The following is a 20333-nucleotide window of genomic DNA, read 5'->3' on the forward strand; positions in this document are numbered from 1 at the left end:
CATCCCAAAAGAAGCCACTGCTGCTGCTGTGTGAAGTGGTAAACCCCTCGATGTTGTGTCTACACCATATGAAAATTTCTCTCCCATCATAATCCTTCATTATACATTTTAGAGCGTCTGGTGGTGTAAGTCTTCGGAAAAGAGGCCCATTCCGTGAGACAACGAAAGTGTTGAGAAAGAAGGGAGCAGCGTGGTTGACAACAACAAAAAAAGAGTCCAAACAAATTGATGGCAGACACATTCGATATGTTTCAATATTTTAATGGATTTCCACTTTTATACCATCATCCATTGTGGCTTTATGTGAATTGACAAAGAGAATTTTTCAAGTGGAGTGAAAGCCCACATTTCATTTTTTTCTCCCTTCATCTTGAGGTCCTTTCGCCGGGGGTAGGATGGGTGTGGGACATTTTTTTTTAATAATATCAAAATGGATAAGTGAAAATTATTCTTCGAGATCTCTTGTCATCGTATTTCAATCGTGGAACTTTTATTTATTGCCACTTGAATCAATTTTGTGCCTCGGCGAATGATTCTGCTGTGGAGCTACTTGAATTCGTGTTCACAAAGTTCAAGGGGAAATTCTTCTCTCTCCTTCTTGCTCTTTAAAGAAGAAAAAGATTATGAGAAAAAACGCCAAATAGCGTCGACAAGCACGGAAGTGTGGAATTTTTGCAACAATAATACTCCAAACTTATTTATATATATGCTAGAAAATTAATATATAGTAAAATTTGACTTTTTTTTTTAATAAAAATGAAATATTTCTTTTTTTATTTTCACAGTTGTTTTTATTATTGTAGAACAAACTTAATCTACAAGATGAGATAAATAAAATATTCATGATTTTTTAAACCTTTCACAAATGGATTGGTAAGATAGAACGTCTTAATCTTAAAGAAAATCTTTATTTTTAAACTTGTAAAAAAACTTGATTTTCTTTTTTAGTTTTCTTCTTCACAAAAAAACTTAATAAAAAACACGATTAAAGACCTAAGATCCTCTTGAGATTAAATGTTATTATCTTCAACACTTTGTACAAGGAAAATTCCTTGAGTGTTTAACCTAATTATTTGCAAAATTTGCTTAAAAAATTAAACCATTTCTCCTTTTTGCCATTTTGTCCTAATTGCTGAATATTCTTCTCTTCATCTTCTTGTCCAATTTGCCTCGCGGGACTTTGTCTTGACAGTTTTGCTACTATGTGTATACTCAAAATGCCGCGATGGGGTCTCAGTGGATGCAAAGAAGTTGATTTAGCCCCGTGAATCATACCATATCCGTTCGACATTCTCAATGAGACGTTTGTTCGACCCTCCCTGACTTTTTCTTCTTTCTTTTCTTTTTACTTTATCCACATATAAGAAAACATATGCCCACGTATGGTTTTTGTTATTATTACAAATATTCACCCATATTTTCACTCCACTTCGTCGCGTTTTTTTCACAGCCGTCTGGCCAAAGAAAATCCATCCATGATCCTCAGCACAGGGTGTCTCAGCGCTGCTGCTGCTCGTCTTCTTGTCCACTTCTTTTTTTTTGCAAATTGCATTTAGCTGTGGAAAATTAAATTTATACCCAGAAGAATAATCGTGTTTGAGTTTCCATCTCCAGCATTGAATAGTACGCGGAGAAGTGAGGCGATAGTGGGTGGGTGTGAAGGGTGAGGAAAAAGAAGTATAAAATAAAAAAAAAGGCGAATGTAATAAAATTCTTCATCCTCCTTTTTTTTCGTGGACGAAAGTAAGGAGAAAGCTCTCGCTCTGCCACACTGAGAGGCGCCCCTCGATGAGATTGAGGGAGCACAAATGGGCGTGCAGCAACCCCCAGAGTTGTGTATCGATTTGAGAAAAATTCCATCCCCCCAATGCACTATATACATTGGCAAAGGCAATCTCCAGAACCAATACTTTCTCGAATCACTCCCTTTCCTCCTGCGCAGCGCGCTACATAAAGTTTTATGTGTGGCACCCCCCCGAAGCTCTCAATGGGGGAGAGCTTTTCCCATCTGTGCAATGTATTTGTGTGCACCCCCCCGTGCGCGTCCTTATACTCCTTCATCGACATTGGGAAAATGCTATGGAGGATTTGTGTGTGTGTATTGGAGGAACATAGAGAACTCTCGGGGATTTTCCCAATCTCGAAGACGAACAACCAGGGATGTTGGCAAGAAGAATATATCCCATGTGAAAGAAGCAAAAAAAAAATAAATAAAGAAGCAGAGAGATGTGGAGAATGAAAGAAAAAAAAAGCTCGATGGGGTGAGAGCACAGTGGGTGGCATGAGAAAAAGAAATTGATGGAGGTGGAGCCACACTGTCGTCTTATCAGATCCCACAAAATCCGTATCGAAGCGAAAGAACCCTCCTCTGGATATTGCTCGTAAATATTTGATTTATATATTTCCACTTTCTATCGAATGTCTTTTTTCTCAAATAGCAACGACGATGAAAAAAAACGACTCATATCTGCCTTCTCACTCTGCGCACGCTACAGCGGAGACATAGGGTTTTTCTCAAAAGCTCTTCCTGCTGAGCTTTTCTTCACGCGTGTGCTAGAGTGAGATGGAAGCTCCGCGAGGGGGTGAGAAGTGTGAAGAAATAATAAAAAAAAAAGTTCGAAGCGGGATTTGACGAGAAGGTGTCAATCAATTGTCGCCAAAAGGCGTTGACGTCGGTTTGAAGATGTGCAAATTACTAGGCCTGCGGTGTTGAGGGACTTATGCTACACCACCCCCCCCCCTACCCGTCCCATCCCTTTGAGGTATATATAGCAAAAGCTCAGAGGCGAAAAAAGCGTCTGCGACATCGCAATTCCGGCGGCTGGTAAGTTTTCCCATTTTATCGTACACACAAAGTCTCTCTTCAAAATCTTGCGGTGTGCCTTCAGCTCTGTCTCAGCGTACTTCTGGCTGGCAAATGGTTTGAGGTGCTATAGCTCAGGTGTGCTCGCCGACATGTACAACCGTCTCATCGGTTGGCAAAGCAAAAGAGAACGAGAGAGAGAATGAGAAGAGACAAGTCCCCCCATGGCGGGTATAATGGGATTTTTTTTCTTTAAAAACTCAAACCCGTTGTAGAAAAAGCTCCAATCTTCTTCGTACATCTTCGGTCGTCGATAATTCATCTGTGTTGCATATAAAAGCTCTTATCATACATAGCTCTCCGGATGTATGTATGTCTGCTTGGTTGTGGAAAAACTTCTCTTTGTATACCTTTTTTCCCAACATGCTGTATGTGCGACTATATAGCAGAGAGCAAGAGAGAGAACTAAAGAGAGCGAATGAGAGTAAAAAGTTTTATTGCAGTGCATCGGTGGGTTGTAGTGTTGGACGGGGAACGACAGAAATGTTGGTGGAAGTTGATAGAGAGAAGTTGTCTGTATATATCTGGGGGGATATAGGAGTGTATAAGTTCGGCGTACAATAAAATATCAATGCCTCTGGAGTTTGAGAGAGATCGGGAAAATTGGTGGGGAGCACACTGGCCCCCCATTTTATGGGGCGGAGCACACACTATTCGTTTTATTGGTAACGCCTCTAACATCGATATTGGACCAGTCGTCTTTTCCGTTCGAAAGAAACCTGATCGTTTATTTTGCCGAAGCATTTTGATTTGATTTCGAAAGCTTCGATTTTGCACCATCCACCCTCTCTCTCTCGCTCACCCGCACAAAGCTCCCCGGGGCGCACACAGTAAAGCTCTCGCTTCTGAACTTTAGTCGCATTTGTCTATATACCACGTGCCCAAGCTTCCTGTCTCATTCACTCCTACTTGAGCTTTTTTTCCAAACTCTTCCCATCTACTTCCGTCACACAATTTATTTATTGATTTCCCGTGTCCTGTGAGCTTTTTTTCTTCTCTCCCCCTTCACATCTTCCAAGGGTTGGGTTTTCCCATCTACCCTATAGCACTCACTTCCAAGGAGGAAAAGTATGTTAGCTTTTGAGGGCAAAAGGAAGGGTGTTACACTGAAAGCTCTCACAGTACAAGCTCGCCTCTTCCACCCCAGTGACTTTTATTGACACAAGTTGCATCATCTGGGAATACATTTTCCATTAAAATTTAATTTTGATTCGAAATACGACTCACAGAGTGCATCCAGCCAAGGGACGGACCTCTTCTACAGAATACTGAAAGGGTAACATCAGGGGGCATACTACTTGAAGGATTTTTTTTCTTGTGAATTTAATTCTTAAAGAAATAAAATAGTTTTGGCATTTTTATTATAGAATTTTATGTTTATTTTTTACTAAAAAAAAACGTTATATTTTCACTTTTTTTACTGTTTTTTTTTTTGTCAGTAAATTCTGCTATCTTTTGCAAAAAGTTTTTATAAAAATTCTGGCACTAGGATTTTATAAAAACTCGTTTAAAAACATTCAATAAATAATATTAAAAATATAAATTAAATCTTATGATTCTCGAATCAATTTGGGACTCTAATAATATTTCACTAGTTAGTAATACTATTTTTTAACTAATAAAAAGAACTGAAAGATTCATGAATCACAAATCAGTTTTTATTGTTTCGTCAAATTCGTAAAAAACAAAATTTAATTGCTTGGCAAATTCTGCAAAACATAATAGAATATTTCTGTAGATTTTATAAAAAAAAACATTATCTTTAAAAAAAAATGCTTCTTAGAGTCACCTTGAATTTCTATTAAATATTTATTTAATTTTTTTAATTTTAAGTTCAAAAATTAAAAAAAAATTGAATCACAAAAACTGTTGCAAGAATCACACGATTTTTTTTAAAGAGATTTTGTATCATACCGTCTAAAGTTCCAAGTTACTAAAGCTCAAAAAAGATTTTTAATTAATATCCCCGAAACTTCAATTTTTTCCCTTTTCTGGTTTCGCGAACATGAGAAATTTTTATAAATTCTTAAACGAATCATGTGATTCTCTTGCAACAAATATTCTCAAAAAAATATTTAAAAAATTATTTTCTCCGCACAAATTTTTAAGAAACTTTTTATTGCTAAAAAGAATAATTTCTTAAAGAGTATATATTATTATATCACTTTATTTCCCTGATAATAAAGTTACCCCCTTTACAATCAGCAGTTGAAATTGAAAAAAAAAATAAAGAAAGAAAAATTGAATAAAGTTTAAATTAAAGACTGAAAGATACAAAAAAAAAACAAAACAAAAATAAATTCAATTCTTAAAATTTTTAAATATAAAAGTAGCAAACCCCCTGATTGGGTACTTCAAGACGAATGCAGTGGATGGAAAGATGTGAGGACTGAAAGAAATAAAGAGAGAAAAAAACAAAAATTAATTTAGACAAGTGAAAGAAGGCGTCTGCGAGCACTTTGCAGCTCCATGTACAAATTCTTTGGCAACTTTGCTCTTGCAGAGATGTGCGACGGGAAGAGCTTTGGGCATCGGACGTGTCGCTCTGGGGGGTGGGTGGTGGCCTGAGGGGATGAAAAAGAGAGGACATTGAGGATGGTTTTCTCTGTGAAAATTTTGTTTGTCGCATTAATAAATCCAAATAGAAATGGTGCGATATGTCCCTGCCAATCCTTCGCGAAAGCTCCCCGCAAGCTTTGCAAAAGGTGTACACAAACTACATACATATATTGTGAAGCCTCAATGTCTCCTGTATCCAGATATAGTCTCGGGCATGTTCTCTAATTTGACACCTCGACAAAAGTTTAGTTTGACACTGTGATCCTTCTTGGAGCTGTGCAAAGTTAATCCTATCTGCACATTTGCGAATATTTTGCCACTTTATTGAACTTTATCAAATTTGTTGCATCACATTGTAATTTATCTTTCAGGCATAATTAGTGAAATTCTCACCTTTTATAACCCCTCACCTGTATTTCTCTCTTTCTCATTCCAGGTATGAAGCTTTTCTGTTCTTTCCACCCTCACATCTCGCAAGGGTCGCGTGCGCAAGGCTCCCGATTCATCCAGAGCTCCCCTTTGGTGAGTGAGGACACCAACCATTTTTCCGCACTCACACCCTCATTTTTCTTTGGGGGGAAAACAGGGTGGAATATTTTCCCTCCGTGTGAGAGGATAAATTGTGTGAGAGACTCTTTTCTCTCATACGTTCTATATAGCATGTATTATATATGTTACATATGTAGCATATTTTTGTTAAATATCACATCGGTCATCGTACGCACTTCCCAAATGAACTGACCACCAGCGTATCATGTGAAGTCTGCGGTGTGTCGTGGTGGGTAATTTGTAAATTACTTTGTAATATCGCGTATATGCGAAAACGGCGAGCGCGCGCGAAAAAAAACAGCCAAAGTGGATATTATGAATGGATGCTGTTGTGTGTGCAGAAAGAGAAAACGAGGCAACATAGTAAATTTATCGAGAATTACTCATCTGTTAACCCACCCACGCATGTGGAAGTTTAGAGAAATTCTGACTCTCGGAACTTGAGGGAAAAAAAACATATTTTTTTCCACATAGCATTAAAAACATCGAGAAAATTGTTGACACTCCGAGACGCCACAGAATTATTGTGATTTTTTTTTATTAGACAACTAGCATGAGGTTGAGGTGTGATAAATTGCCTATATAGCAAAAAAAATGTGTGGGTGGGGGGAATATTTCCGGAAATTTATGAAATATTTCGCAAAATTCCACACAATCCGCGCGAGTGCAATAATTCTAATGACAGAGAGAAAAGTTTGCGAATTTAGATTATGTATGTTCTGCATGTTATGTATGTATAGTATGTATATAGTTGTGTGAATATTTATTTAATTGTTGAGAAGAATATTTATTTTTTTATGAAATTCTTAATTAATAGATAACAGCTTTAATTTTTTTTAAAGATTCTTTTTAATAATAAATTGACAAAATGCAACATTTTTCACTAAAATAAAAAACAATAATTCAAAAGGTTTGAAAAGAAATAATTTTCAGAAATAATAAAAGTTTTAGATTAATCACCAACCCTTTGTGTAAAAAACAAGGGGCATTTATCTGAATGAAGATATTCGGATCTTCGGAAATATTCCAATGATTCGCAAAAAAAATCAAAATATTCGGCAAATAAACAACCCTTAGCTTTTAATCTTAAAGGTATAGAATAAGGGATGAAAGCACAAAAATACTAAATTCAAGCCCTAAAAGTTCTAAAATTTAGCCTAAAAAGTACTAAATCCAACCTGAAAAAAGTTATTTGGTTTTTAGCTTTAAAAACTCTCCGAATAAGGATTGAAAGCTAAGAAAATACTAAATTTAAACCTCGTAAAATATTCGGATGATTCGCCGAAAATAATCAAAATATTCGCCAGATAAACACCCCTTGGTATAAAATTAGAATTTTGATTCTGTTTTGGGATATAATATTCATTCAGTGTGTATGCTGCAAGATGAGTAACCCTAATTACAATTCACATCTTAGCAAGATTCTCACCTTTTCTTCTGTGTACGGTGTCTACCTAACCAGCAGAAACCCAGAGAGCATAATCAGTATGTTTTTTGGGGGAGGCCACACCTTGATGGGGTCCTTTTTTCTTCAATGAACACCACGCCACACAATCACGCCGTGTCTGGCTGAAGTGTCTCGAGCGTCTTGAATGAATTTAATGTTATTTTAATGTATTAAAAATGTGAAATATGAATGGATCATTGTACTTTTTTTCCATCACCATTCTTCGCCTCTCTTCGCCAGACGATTATTTTCATTGAATGCACCAAAGCGAAGATTGGTGAACGAGGAACATAAAGCGCGCGCGATGCTGAGGAATGAAAGAGCACCATTGCCGCATGAATACTGTGGCTAAATTTAAAATGCACCACAGAGTTGACACATTAATAATCAATAAATTCTGCCGGAGGGGCTGATGCACGGGGGGCAACATATGAATGAGAGGCATGGGCGATGCAAACGAGATGGGTTTTTCTGCAAAAAAAAAAATGCCACAGAGATCAATACAACGCATTGTTTCCATCTTCAGTAATTGCAGCGATAGAAAAGACGACAATAATCATATATGGGGGGTCCATTATCTCTCCTTCTCTCTCCCTTCGCGCACCCATTTTCCCATTTTTTGCACAATGATACCCTCATTTGCATCTCTTCATCCCAAAAAGATTCCCAACGAGTGATTAAATTGAGAACCACGCGAAATTCTTTTTTTTTTTTTCAACCAAACAGTTCATCGCAAAAAAAAATTCAATGCTCCATTAATATGACTCCTCATTTGGTGGGGAAATGTATACACATAAATACAGCCCACGCATTGATTCACAATGTTGTGGTTACTCTACCCCCCTCATGTCAAATTGTTGGGCGTTCAGTAAACTCCAATGTATGCGACAAATTCACCCTCATGCATTCATAGAAATGTCCATTTATGCAGAAAAAAAAGAGAGAAAAGTGATATGAAAGAAACAGGGTGGGAGTCAGGGGGGAGAGAGGAAGAGGGGGAGGGGGTCTGCTATAGTAATTACAATATTTGTGCGGAATTTATGCGTAACAGGACCGAACTTTGCTTTAGAATTTCAAAAGATTTTTTCAATTCTTTTTTTTACACGTTAATTTCTTTGCAAAATCATAAAATTAAGAAACTTATTCAAGAAAAAATAATTTTAGGGTCAAAAAGATTTTTTTTAAATTTTTTAAATCAAATAAAAAAATGATAAAAATAAGTTACAAATTCTTTAAGAAAAACTAAAGCTTTCATCTTAGCTTCCATTGCTGAGAAGATTTAAATAATAATTAATTTCAACGTTTAATTAAATGAATCTTCATAAGGATATGTGTAAATTTTCACCCCAAACCACCTCCTCATTGCGACTCTGTTGCGTGAATTTGTATGGAGAGAACTTTAAATGCTGGGCGAGGAAGGAAATAGTCGAGAATGATTGATAACATATCGGAATATTGCGTGACAAAGTTCTTGCGTTTGCCGCAGCACAACTCGCATGCGATTACATCCAATTTACACACTTTTGCCAACATATTGGAGTACAAATCTTCCACTTTTCAGCTACTTTGCGCCCACAGAGAATTTCTTTCAAAAAGAGTTGAATGAATTTTCTAAATGATTTTTTTCTGTGTTGTTTTGCAGACGATAATTTCGCGAAGCTCCTTGAGTTTAAAATAGGGGGGGGGGGTGTTGTCGCAAATTCTCTTATCAGAGTGTTAGAGAGGAAGAGGAGAAGTTTGAATTAATTGCTCAAAGCGGAAATGATTCAATCACAATTTTTCCCACAGAAAGAACTTCTCTTCTATGAGGACTCTCAATGCTGACAGATTGTTTTCTTAATCGTTTCTCCACACACACAGAGAATTTTCCAAGGGGGGTGGGCATAAGAAACCACCTCTTCCCCCAAAACATTTTGATGGTGGTAACCTGTGAGAAGTTTTCCCCAACTGAAAGGGGATGAGGGTGCTCGTTGGAATTTTGTCCCCTGGTGAAGAACAAACTACCTTAAACAATAATTATCATCCCCACGAGTAAATTTAATTGCTATTGAATTGCGAAACAAAGAACATGCAGAGAAACTTGCCGGTACAAGCTTCCATCAAAAGAGCTCTGATGGGATTTGATGAAGAAAATTCATGTGAAGTAATGCTGTTTTGACACGTTCTTTAATTTCACAAGAACTACCCCCATCTTGTTGTTCTCTTTTTCTTTGCCAATGGCGACACCTCACACCCCTATATTCGTGCTATATATATTTTTTCTTGTACCAAAAAAAGGGGTTTCAATTAAATTAATCTCTCACTCTCAAAGTGAATGATGTCAGAATTTAATTATGTACACACGTTATGCTATTGTTGCGGGAACACTGAAATTCCCAAAAGAGTCAAAAGAGCACATTGAAATTCCTCAATGCGACACAACGAAAGACTTATTGAAAGGAAAATATGTACCTATATAGGCAGGAGATGAAAGTGCAACAAGAGAGTGATTTTTTTTTGAGAGAGAACAATTGGCAATGAGGGAGAAGCTGAGGGCGGAACACCAAATACCACACTTTTGTACTCCCACGCACCTTATAAGCTCTTAATTTAGTTGGCAAAAAGAGATCAAATTACTTCCATATGCAAATAAACTCGTCAACCAATTCAATTGGATTGCACCATCAGCCAAAAGAGTTTTGTGAGCAAAAAAGCCGCATTTCCCGTCACGATTGTCTTGCCTACCAAACCGTTGACAGCTTCATCCTAAAGAGACTTCTCTTGTGTTCGTCTTTGATATGAAAAAAAAATCACCATATAAAAGGGATTTGTGGAAAATCCTCGTTGGATGGGGCAGAGAGAATTTATAGGACACAGGCAATATTCAATATCCAAATCATTTAACTGATATGCATGGATTCTACAGCTCGTTAATTCTCAACCACCCCACCCAGCTGCAGGGGATTCGCGCTTTGGCGGAAAAAAGGGGAGAAGAAGCATGAAAAATCTATTACAGCCCACAAAAGCATCCCCCGCACTGTGATTTTATGCAAGAGAACATGGGTAATCCCGTGGTGGATCAACTAAGCCAGCTATCTCGCGCTCTACTACCCCCAAAAGAGTGTAGCTTAGGGGGAAAAATTACTGAATTTTTCTTCTTTGCAATTTTTGGAAAATTTCACGAAATATTTCAAACTTTTTGTGATCATTATTGCAATGAATTTGAATTTTATTTCAAATAATTTATCAATAATGAATAAAACTTATTCAAATTTCTTTAAAAAATTAATAAATTTTTCATTAAAAAAATTAATTACATTTGTAGTTGAGTCGAAAGCTTTGAATGAAAAATTACTTCATTTTCCCGCTTTATATTTTACCTAGAAAAGATAGAAATTTGAGCCCTCGAAACCTCGCATTAAACTCGGAAAAAAACCTTCTAAAATATTCTGAAACTATTTTTAAAAAAAATAAGGAAACAATTTTTTGAAATTTTCAATTAAAATTAAAATTTTCCAACAGTCTAACCTGCCAATATGAGTCTTTCATAAAAATCCACCCCATCATGAGTTCCTGATGAAGTATTTTGATTTTTAATTCAATATCTCATGCGGCAATTCTTCTCACCACCAATTATCTCGCGACTATCAACCACACTCTACAGGGGGTGATGGCACAAGGTCTCACCCCCTTGTACGAAAGAAGCTTCCCCCCCTTGATAACGAAGGGAGGTGAAATTTTAATCAAACATCCAATGCGAGGGTGTAGGAAAGTAACAAAGTGAATTTTTGAGCAACGTCTTCCTCACAGAGCATCTACCAAAATCATTGTGAGGGATTTGTCTTGACGTGAAGAAGAGCACACAATTTCGCCCTCAAGGAAGATTCCTTGCAAGACAAAAATATATTTATACGAGCTATAAACCAACACAATTGGTTAGAGGAAATGGTGGAAATATATTTTATATTCTGCAGCAGAAATTATTGAATTCTCTCAATTGAAAAATGCTGAATAATTGTGCGTAGTTAAAAAAAATATTCAAAATAATCACAAACATCCGTCTGCAATGCTGCAGCAATGACAATAAAAAACATTCATGCTGCGAAAAAAAATAGTAAATTGAAATGACAAATGGTAGAGTCATCGAAGTTAGTTTGGCTCTTGTCCCATATGCAAAAAAAACGCATATAGTGGAGTACTTCGAAAAATGGAGAAATGATAATAATTTATTTGAAGCAATTGTTCCACATTGCAGTGCAAACATCATCAAAATGCCAATTGTGACAAAAGCCTCAATTCTTCCAATTCATATTCATTTGCTCGTGGTTTTCCCATATATATTCCGCACAACATTCCCCCAAACAGCAGGAAAAAAAAGAACAACACTCTGGCTTTGTTTTTTCGGACGTCCATCGTCAATTTCATTTCAACTGTGAAAAGCCCCCATCGATGCACTTTGGCGGTGGCTCTAACAAGTGGTGACGCACAAAACACAATCGTGGTCACACCTCAGTGATTGATTGTTCACATTAATTGCTGCACACGGGAGATGTGAAAAAAAACAGAGAGAATTGAATTTTCTACATTTTCCCATTCGGATGTCAATTTTTCCGCTTATCGCGATTGAGTGAAAAATTGCAATGGCATCACACACTGAAAAATTGACATTCATCCGAAGGACGATGCACAGAGGACGCTAAAGGGGGTGATTATTGCTAAAACTCAGGGACTTTTTCTCGAGGAAAATTTATGAGTATTAATTATAGTTAAAAAGAATCAAGCTAAAATGCTATTGTTAAAAGTTTGAGCTTTGAATGAAAAAGCTTTGAAAAAAATTAGCAATAAATCGAACACACAAATTTTCGTTAAAATAGCTTATTGTGATGAATTTAACTACTGGGCTAATTACTTGATTAAATATTCTAAGATTTCAGCAAAAATAAATTAAATTTTTTTTCGCTACAAAATAGTTGATTTACAATTAATATTTGATTGATTATTAAACCATTAATTATTATAGAGCTATTTTGTCATGAAGAAATAAGCTGAAAATAATCGAAAAATGCAGTGGAGGCCCCAGGTTTCGCTTAAAGATTTAACTTTATAAAATATTGCAGTAGGGAACACGATGGAGGCGCCTGGTGAACATTAAACCTTTTTAATTAACAGCGAAATTCATTAGAAAATTGCTGTGGAGCCGCCTGGTTTAATCATTGATATTTCTTATTTTATTTTTAACTATTTTTACCAAAAAATGAACAGCTTTTCTTATTAAAAAAAACGTCTAAAAATACAATGGAGACGCCGAGTAGTTCCTTTTAAATATTTTTTACTTGAACTTTTTAAAGTTTTAAATATTTTTCAGCCTCTCAAAAATTTAGGTCAATGTCACAAAACAAACCACTAAATAGAGCATAAGTTGAAGACAAAAACATGCTCTTGAAACTCATACGACAAACTCCGCAACATAGGTTAACAGCGAATGGGATGATAGGCCCTTTGGGAAATCACCACCCTCAGTTTCCAAACACATTCAATACCCCATCGTGCACGGGGTGACGATGCACTGCCAAAGGGGCCAAAGGGTTAGGCGGTAAGGGTACACACAACATACCCTCAGTGCGCGAATGTGTGTTGATTTGCCTCCAATTCCCCCCGGGGTAGGGGGAGGAAAGCTGAAGTGATGGCGGGGAAATGAAATGAAAAATTTCCAACCGTCAGGAAGTGGTGGGCAGTGTCGGTGGATAAAAAAAGCGTGGCTGAAAAGCACAAAACACACACAATCTGCTGTTTGCCATGCAGATGAGCAACACGGGGTAGCACCCACCCTCCATATACGGGGGAAGCTGTTGATTTTCGCAGCTTATGTTGCATGCGATTTTCCACTGTATTGAATCGAGTTATCACTTACCAAATGACCGCAATTATATGGAGTGCCTTCTGTGGCATTTACGGCTCGTGCCTCTGTAAACTACATACCTACATACATAGCATGTACCAAGCTGTATAAATTGAGCGGATTGTCTGCTATGCGTGAGAACTGTTTCCACCCACACACACATTTTCCACCAACTTCGCGGAAAATTCACGTGAAAATTCCTCCCTTTCACAAAATTCGACATCTCCACACTTTGAGAAAAGAATAATTTCAGCAATTTCTTCGCGACAATTTCCACCCACCTCTCGCTCTCATTTTCCTACAAAGGAAAATTCATGCGTGTGAGAAATGCAATATTGCTGTGGCAGAGAATTTGATGCCACCCTCGCTGGTTTATTATTTAAAAAATGATTCCCATTGCGAGAAAAAAAATTCACCGTGAGGGGCGCTAAAGAATGTATCCTGAATTGATCAAAATTTATTGTTATTGCCAACATTGAGGTGTTAGTCAATTTTTTCCCGGTACTTTTCATTTCCGCACGCCCTTTTCCTCCACGCACCATCCCCATACTTTTCCGGGGGTTGTGCTTCGTATGAAAATTCAAGTATTTCCACGATGAAAATGATAAGTACACCGTGGCTCAGGTAGGGTGTCTCTCAAGGGAGATTTACAATAAATTAAAATCTTTAAAGAATTTTTAAATGAAATTCTTAGAAATAAAGAAGTAACTCCAAAAAATTCTTTGAAAAATAATTTTTAAAGAGAAAATCTTTTTATTTCTTTTTGCAACACCCATATGGAGGCACCTTGCTTGTGATTTCTCAGGGTGGCATTTTCAGCGTGTGCTCTCTCATTTTTTTCCACCCCCACATCAAGCGCTCGAGGGGGGTAACCGACAACAAAAAAATCGCGCACGAGAGCTCAATATTTGATACATTTGCCAAAGAGGAAAAGTGACGTGGAAAATATGAAAGGGAAAATTACCGAGTTTCCGCATCCAATTGAGATCAATGGCAGAGAAATTGATATATGCAAAAGAGCCCAAAAATAAGGGGGTGAGTTTTGCGCCCCTTTAGAAGAGAGAGAAAAAAAATGTATTTCAAAGGAAAGAATTGTGATTTATTATTAATAATTTTTTTGTTGTATTCTTGCATCTTTCAATGATTATTCCAATGAGGGTGGGGGGTTTATTTATTGTATGTTCTGAGAGTGAAATGTGTCAATTTCAACCCTTTGTTGTGTCCAGCAGTGAGCAAAAATGAACGAAGCATTGCAGAAGGAAAATCAACAAAAAAAAATCATTCACCATCCCTTTGCTGAATGGGCAACTTCAATTATATTGTAGGCTCTGAACGGGGGATGTTTTCGGGTAATATAGTGCCCATAAATAATATGCAAATATTTTAGACATTAAAATTATTTTACAACCCTCTTGCGCATTTGCGAGAATCGCGTGGAAATGGGAAGGAGTGTGCGGGAGAATGGTTCACCCTGTGTGTGTGGTGTTAATGTGTACAAGAATGAGAGTATCTTTGGATCCACAGAGGGTGGATGGAACACAAAAAAAAAGAGAGAGAGATCTCAATGCCACGTGGGTGTGAGGACGTCAATACGGAGCTGGGAAGGGGGATGAGATATAAAGGGAATTTTATTATTTACGACATTTCTCCTCTTCATGGTGCCTTTTGATTGATATCAAACCACCCCCCGCATGTGTGAGGAGTGTTCATATATCCGCGATTCAACCCACATCCCCTCAGCCGTTTTCTGGGTAGCGCGAGGAGGTGGAAAAAAAAGACAAAAATTACATTGGAGTATATGAAAAATTTATTTTTATTTGCATATTTGTTCCATCGGGTTAATTTATTGGAACATTTCAGGAAATTGCCAATTTTCTCTCTTTTCCCCTCCGCGCGTATCCGCCCGTACCGCCAGGGGCTTACTCTAGGATGGTTCGGATGGTTCCTCATTGAGTGTGTCGTATTATAGCGGTGCTGGGGGGAAATAAATTATCGCATGAGAATCAAAAATGGGCCCTTTCAATCCATTTTTTCCAGCCATTCCTATATTTTCAAAAAAAAATCATTTTGCTCGAAGGAATTTCCCAGAATTTCCTCTAAAAATTCATTTTGCTCTTCAACTAATAAAAATTTTATTACTTGCTGTTAAATACAGATAAAATAACAAATATTCACACTTCTTTACGAATTTATAACTTTACTAATTTCCCACCCCAAAATTATTCCTTCTGAACCCTTATTCCTGATACTTCCGTTCCACTAAAAATCCTCCCGCATGGCGAGCACTTGTCCAATAATTTTTGCATGCGAGTCATTAGTGTGTCTCATCATTTATGGATTTTATACGAAATAATATTTGACCCTTGTAAATCTCTCAACCCTTTGCATGCCACGGGGGTGCGGGATTGTGTAAAAATAAATTTGAAACAATAAATTCTGAACGAGCGGATGGAATGAAATAATTGGGATACATATTTAATTAGGCTTGATTGACCCAAAGTTCATCCATTTTCTCCCACCACCATGTGGCCTCCCGTACATGAAGAGAAGGTCTTCCACCCCCGCCCCTCTCTTTAGGAGAAAATGTTTTGGGCTTCAACTTATTGATTCTTTTTCCTAAATACACACAATTTTCCAAACACACATGTTCAACAATTCTCGGAGCATTGCTTTTTAAACTTTGTGCGTATATGAATAAAATGTAGCTGTAACCCCAAATATATACAAAATCTAATTCTCACCCCACCAAACCACTGGGGGTGGGTGGTTGTATTTTCCCTTGCGATGGCACAAATGAACGGAAAATTTTAAAAGCTCGCGTGTATGCGGAAAGGGTTGTGAAGTACACACATACGACGGGGTGGAAAGAAGGGGGTGTGGGTGGATGGAGGAACCCTTATGACCATTAGGAGAAAATGCCAAAAGGGGTTCCGTGGCTGTGTGGATGATGGTCCAGGAGGAAGAAGGATAAACATTCCCTCATCATCATCGTCATCGTCACTCCCATTACCCAATCAACCCCTGAGACCGTGGAGCCTCAAACACTGCCAGTACACTGCTGAAACTAAAACCTCCCCCCACCCATGCTCATATAGACCCCCGGAGAACTCTTTTGCCAGTGGAAAAGACACCAGGATTCCACATAAAACCCGTCCGTGCGGGGGATGTGGGAGGGTGGTTTGGTTTGAATTTTTGGGGTCGGCATTCGAGTGTGGCAGCTTCCAACGGTGGAGGAGTTTTATATCATTTCAACCCTTTGATACCTAATTAGCGATTTCGGGTACCCTTATTTTATTAGTGAAAACAGAACCGAATTTCTCCGTGTTCCGCATGCGATTGCCACAACCATTCCTCTCTACCCACCCGCAAGCCTTTCCTCACATGGGGTTTACGGGGGAAAATGAGGGCGATTCTCCCCAGACTTTTGCCACAAAATCCATTTTCTTACCCTTTTCAATCTCCATTTCTATTATTTCCATTCATCCCATGGGGTGTGTGCTTTTATCTCGCCCAAAAATGGACTTTCATTTTTATTGAACATTTCAAATAATTACAACCAATTGGGGAAAATTGAATTTTCCACACCGCGCACTTAGGATTAACAAGAAATTACGATAGTGCTGTCCTTTTGCATCTTTGTATAAAGTTTAAGAGAGAATTGGCTTGAAATTTGTTAAATTTTTGCTGTTAATTTGAAATAGAGAAAAAAAATCTTTAATTTTGGGGTTCAAAGTTTTTTCAAATTGGATTAATTACCAATTAATGAAATATTTGTTTATTGATCTTAAACAAACTAAATTTTAGGAGAATTAATACAATATTTCCCTTTCCTCTTAAAAATTTATTTATTTTCAACAAAAAAAATATTTTCTGATTTTTTTTTCTCCGAATTAACTCATGATATGGATTTTCCTAAAGATCATGCCACTTGGCTTATATCTCTGCATCATTTCTTAATTTTATCTCTCAAAATTCCTTAGAAGAAAACACGAATAGGAGGTGGGTGGTAGGAGTAAAAAAATGCTTTGCGACATCAAAGTTCTTTTATAGGGAAGCAAGAGAGAAAGAGAGAGAAGTTTGAGATTTTTGTGTCAAAGACTCCCCCATGCTCCACATACAAAATCATTCGCTGGAATTGGAGACAATGGAGTGCTTTTGGCACAGGCAGGGGGTGGAATATGCGAAATATCATGTCTATGGGGTGCTCTGCATTGGTAAGGGGTAAATCCATGCGAAAAACCACATCATGCTGAGAAGACTCTCAATGAGTTTATTCTTCAGATATTTCCCAATTTACCAATTTGATTTCAACGGAAAATTCTTCATTTTCCCCATTTTCCTCACAATCACTCGCGTGCGTCTCCCTACAGAGAGTGTACCATTTGGGGTGTGTGGGAGGGTTGGAATGGGTGAGCTATGTACTAGGGCGCAGGGTGGGGGGATGATGAAAGGGTTTCCGTGGGTGTTTTATAAAATGGGGTCTGCGAGGATGGGTAAGATGATAAAATCGATCCAGAGACGCGCCCTCATCCACCAATGGGAGACGTGCACAAGGAGCAATAATAGAGAATTTTGCAGCAGAATTACTGACAGATGTCATTTCAAATATTGTATTTCAGCATTCCTTCGTTGCTCGAGTGCTACAAAACCCAACCCTTCGGTACCACACCACTCGAAAATTCTCGTCTGATTCGCTTTTCCCCAAAAAGCTCTCACACAGTGAATGGGATGGGTGGGTGGGTGGTGTGGGAGGCTTGTTTCGAGTGTGTCAATTTCTGTCAAATGCAAGAAGCATCCACGAGAAAATATCCACTATAATCCATTTCTAATTAATTAATGCATTTCCGAATAAATTACCCCCGCGCGCAAGAATGGCGCGAGAAGAAGAAGACCCAAGGATTCTCCGACACGATCACAGCCATTAATTGAATTGCGAATTTAGCACTAAATGGAGGTGACGTTCAACTCTCTCCATCCAAACCCACTCTGCTTACAGTGTGTGTGTCTATTTTATCGGAAAGCAATAATTAATTTGATTAATTCTTCATGTCCCACCCATCCGTAAATTTCTTCTTCTTCTCCACCATCAACTAATGCTTTGGATATGCTCCAAAAATGTACGTTTTCTCAGAAAAGAAAAGAAAAAAGAAAAACAACCGCATCTGAATGACTTTTGGGCACTTATGGAACAAAATTAGAGAGACTTTTGACTCTCTTGAGCAATGCCATAATTAATTTTTAATTGTTTCTATTGATTTCGAGGCTAATTTTATTAATAGAGTCAAAAACGTGTGTTTCACCAGCATTAATTTATTGATCAATTTTCATAATAAGAAATTGTTTTTTGGCCATACTCTTACCCAATCGCTACTTTTAATTGGGAGGCCCCCTACTAACAAACGAAATTTTATCGTATTGAGTAAATTGATTAATTATCATATTTTCACTCTATAATTCATTTTTCGGGGAATTTTTAATTTCGTTTTTGTGCGCCGATTCCTCTTTATTAAGTAAGCCGCCACGACTCTCTTTATTTTCGAAGGCATTGAAGATGAAACCATTGCTGCAATGTTTATTGGAATTTTTCTTCTATTTATTTATTAACCGTAAATTTTTAAGAAATAGTTTTAATATTTAATTTTGAAAATATTTATTGAACAAAACATTGTTTTAATTAAAAATACTTCATTTTCTCGATGAAATATCCAAGGAAAATTCATTTGGATGAAAATGTTTCAAATCTCTTTGTCCTTAAAATAATCCCTGACCTCTGCAGAGTGCAAATTTTCCCACAGAGATGACAAAAAAGCGCATTTTCACCCCTAAATTTTCTTTCACTTCTCCCATTAAAATCGCGTCTAAATCGCCCTTTTTTTACACAAAAAAAAAGTAACGAAGGAAGTTGATACATTTCACACCAAGGAAGCCCACGCGATTTCGGGGTGAATGAAAATGATTTTCAATTCTTTGTATAACACCCGCTGTGTCTAAAGGCACCCCGTGTAGACAACCCCCAGACTCCTCTTATAAATCCATCCCTGTGCTTTGAAGGAAGCATCTTATCTGCAGAACCACCCGATCATCCCTCGTCCTTTGAAATCGTCTTAGCGTGTCCAAAATGGAATATTTTTAATGGAAAACAACCGAGATCAGCGTCAGTCGATTCGAATTGACAATGATAAAAGTCGCGCGTCCCTTAAGCATCCTCCTCCTCACGTCTCTCCCAAGTCATTTGCAAAATCCTCTCCGGGAAAACCCCGTACCCTCCTAGCTCTATATATATCTCGTACAAATACATTTATTTATTGTTTGTAGAGCCAGAATCTGAGGCTGGGGGAAGAGAGAGAGAGAGGTATTGCGAGGGTGGTTGGAGTATTCAACGAAGCCGTAATATTTGCTTCCGGATCGATTTAATTTGGATTTTCGATGTTTGACAACAACAACAGCCAAAACACACAAGAGAAATGACAATTTATTGGGGAGAGAGTTGGGAGGTGATGTGGCTTGAAATTTTAACTCCCCCTCTTGATGATTTTGGGGGGTGAAGCGAAGGAAGGGAGCATTCAGTTATACAGGAGATTGTCTTGCGGCTTCTATTTTGTGGTCTTCTGCTTAGTATTCCGTCTTATTGTTTTTCTTCATTGCTGCACACATCTCCCATTCTTCGTTAGACCCTAAATTAGCATAAGGGCGGGAGGGGCGGGGAGTGGGTTTGTTCAAATGGGGGGAGAGTGTGGTTGATTAACTGACAATTTGTTTCTGATAAATTGAAATTAAATTTTCAACATTGCCTGGAAGAAGTTTTGTTTGGTTGCAAGAAAGAGGGTGTATGAGGAGAGTTTTGTTAGTGAAAAGAACAGAGAATTTTAAGGGAGATATTAAGGCCTTAAAATACAGGGTTTTCTCATTAAAAAAATCCTAAAATGTTCCTTAAATAATTTACAATTGATTTTAGTAATTAATTCGTTAAAAGAATAAACCTTAATAGCAAATCTATGATTTTACCATCTTACGCCATCTGTCCAGGGAGTCCTAAA

At 37.5% G+C, this 20333-nt stretch overlaps 4 protein-coding genes across 12 annotated transcripts in view; 2 read left to right on the forward strand and 2 right to left on the reverse strand.

The window, feature by feature from the left end:
- LOC129786719 (glutamate-rich protein 2) overlaps positions 1-20333 on the reverse strand; it is an 871459-nt gene that overhangs the window by 22511 nt on the left and 828615 nt on the right. The gene's annotated exons all lie outside the window — the stretch shown is intronic.
- The window catches only part of LOC129786663 (nuclear cap-binding protein subunit 1-like), a 303879-nt gene that overhangs the window by 22511 nt on the left and 261035 nt on the right, over positions 1-20333 (reverse strand). The window lies entirely within an intron of this gene.
- LOC129786648 (mucin-2-like) overlaps positions 1-20333 on the forward strand; it is a 247544-nt gene that overhangs the window by 22511 nt on the left and 204700 nt on the right. The gene's annotated exons all lie outside the window — the stretch shown is intronic.
- LOC129786643 (homeobox protein cut) overlaps positions 1-20333 on the forward strand; it is a 112993-nt gene that overhangs the window by 17757 nt on the left and 74903 nt on the right. The window contains exon 2 of one of the 9 annotated variants that reach the window (XM_055821771.1): positions 5859-5944. The exons of the other annotated variants lie outside the window; for them this stretch is intronic. Within the exon in view, the coding sequence (XP_055677746.1) occupies positions 5861-5944 (84 nt within the window). The 5' untranslated portion in view covers positions 5859-5860. The remainder of the gene's footprint in view (positions 1-5858; positions 5945-20333) is intronic. 9 annotated transcript variants of the gene reach the window in all.

Source organism: Lutzomyia longipalpis, chromosome 1 (genome assembly GCF_024334085.1).
Source record: "Lutzomyia longipalpis isolate SR_M1_2022 chromosome 1, ASM2433408v1".
NCBI classification, from domain to species: Eukaryota; Metazoa; Arthropoda; class Insecta; order Diptera; family Psychodidae; genus Lutzomyia; species Lutzomyia longipalpis.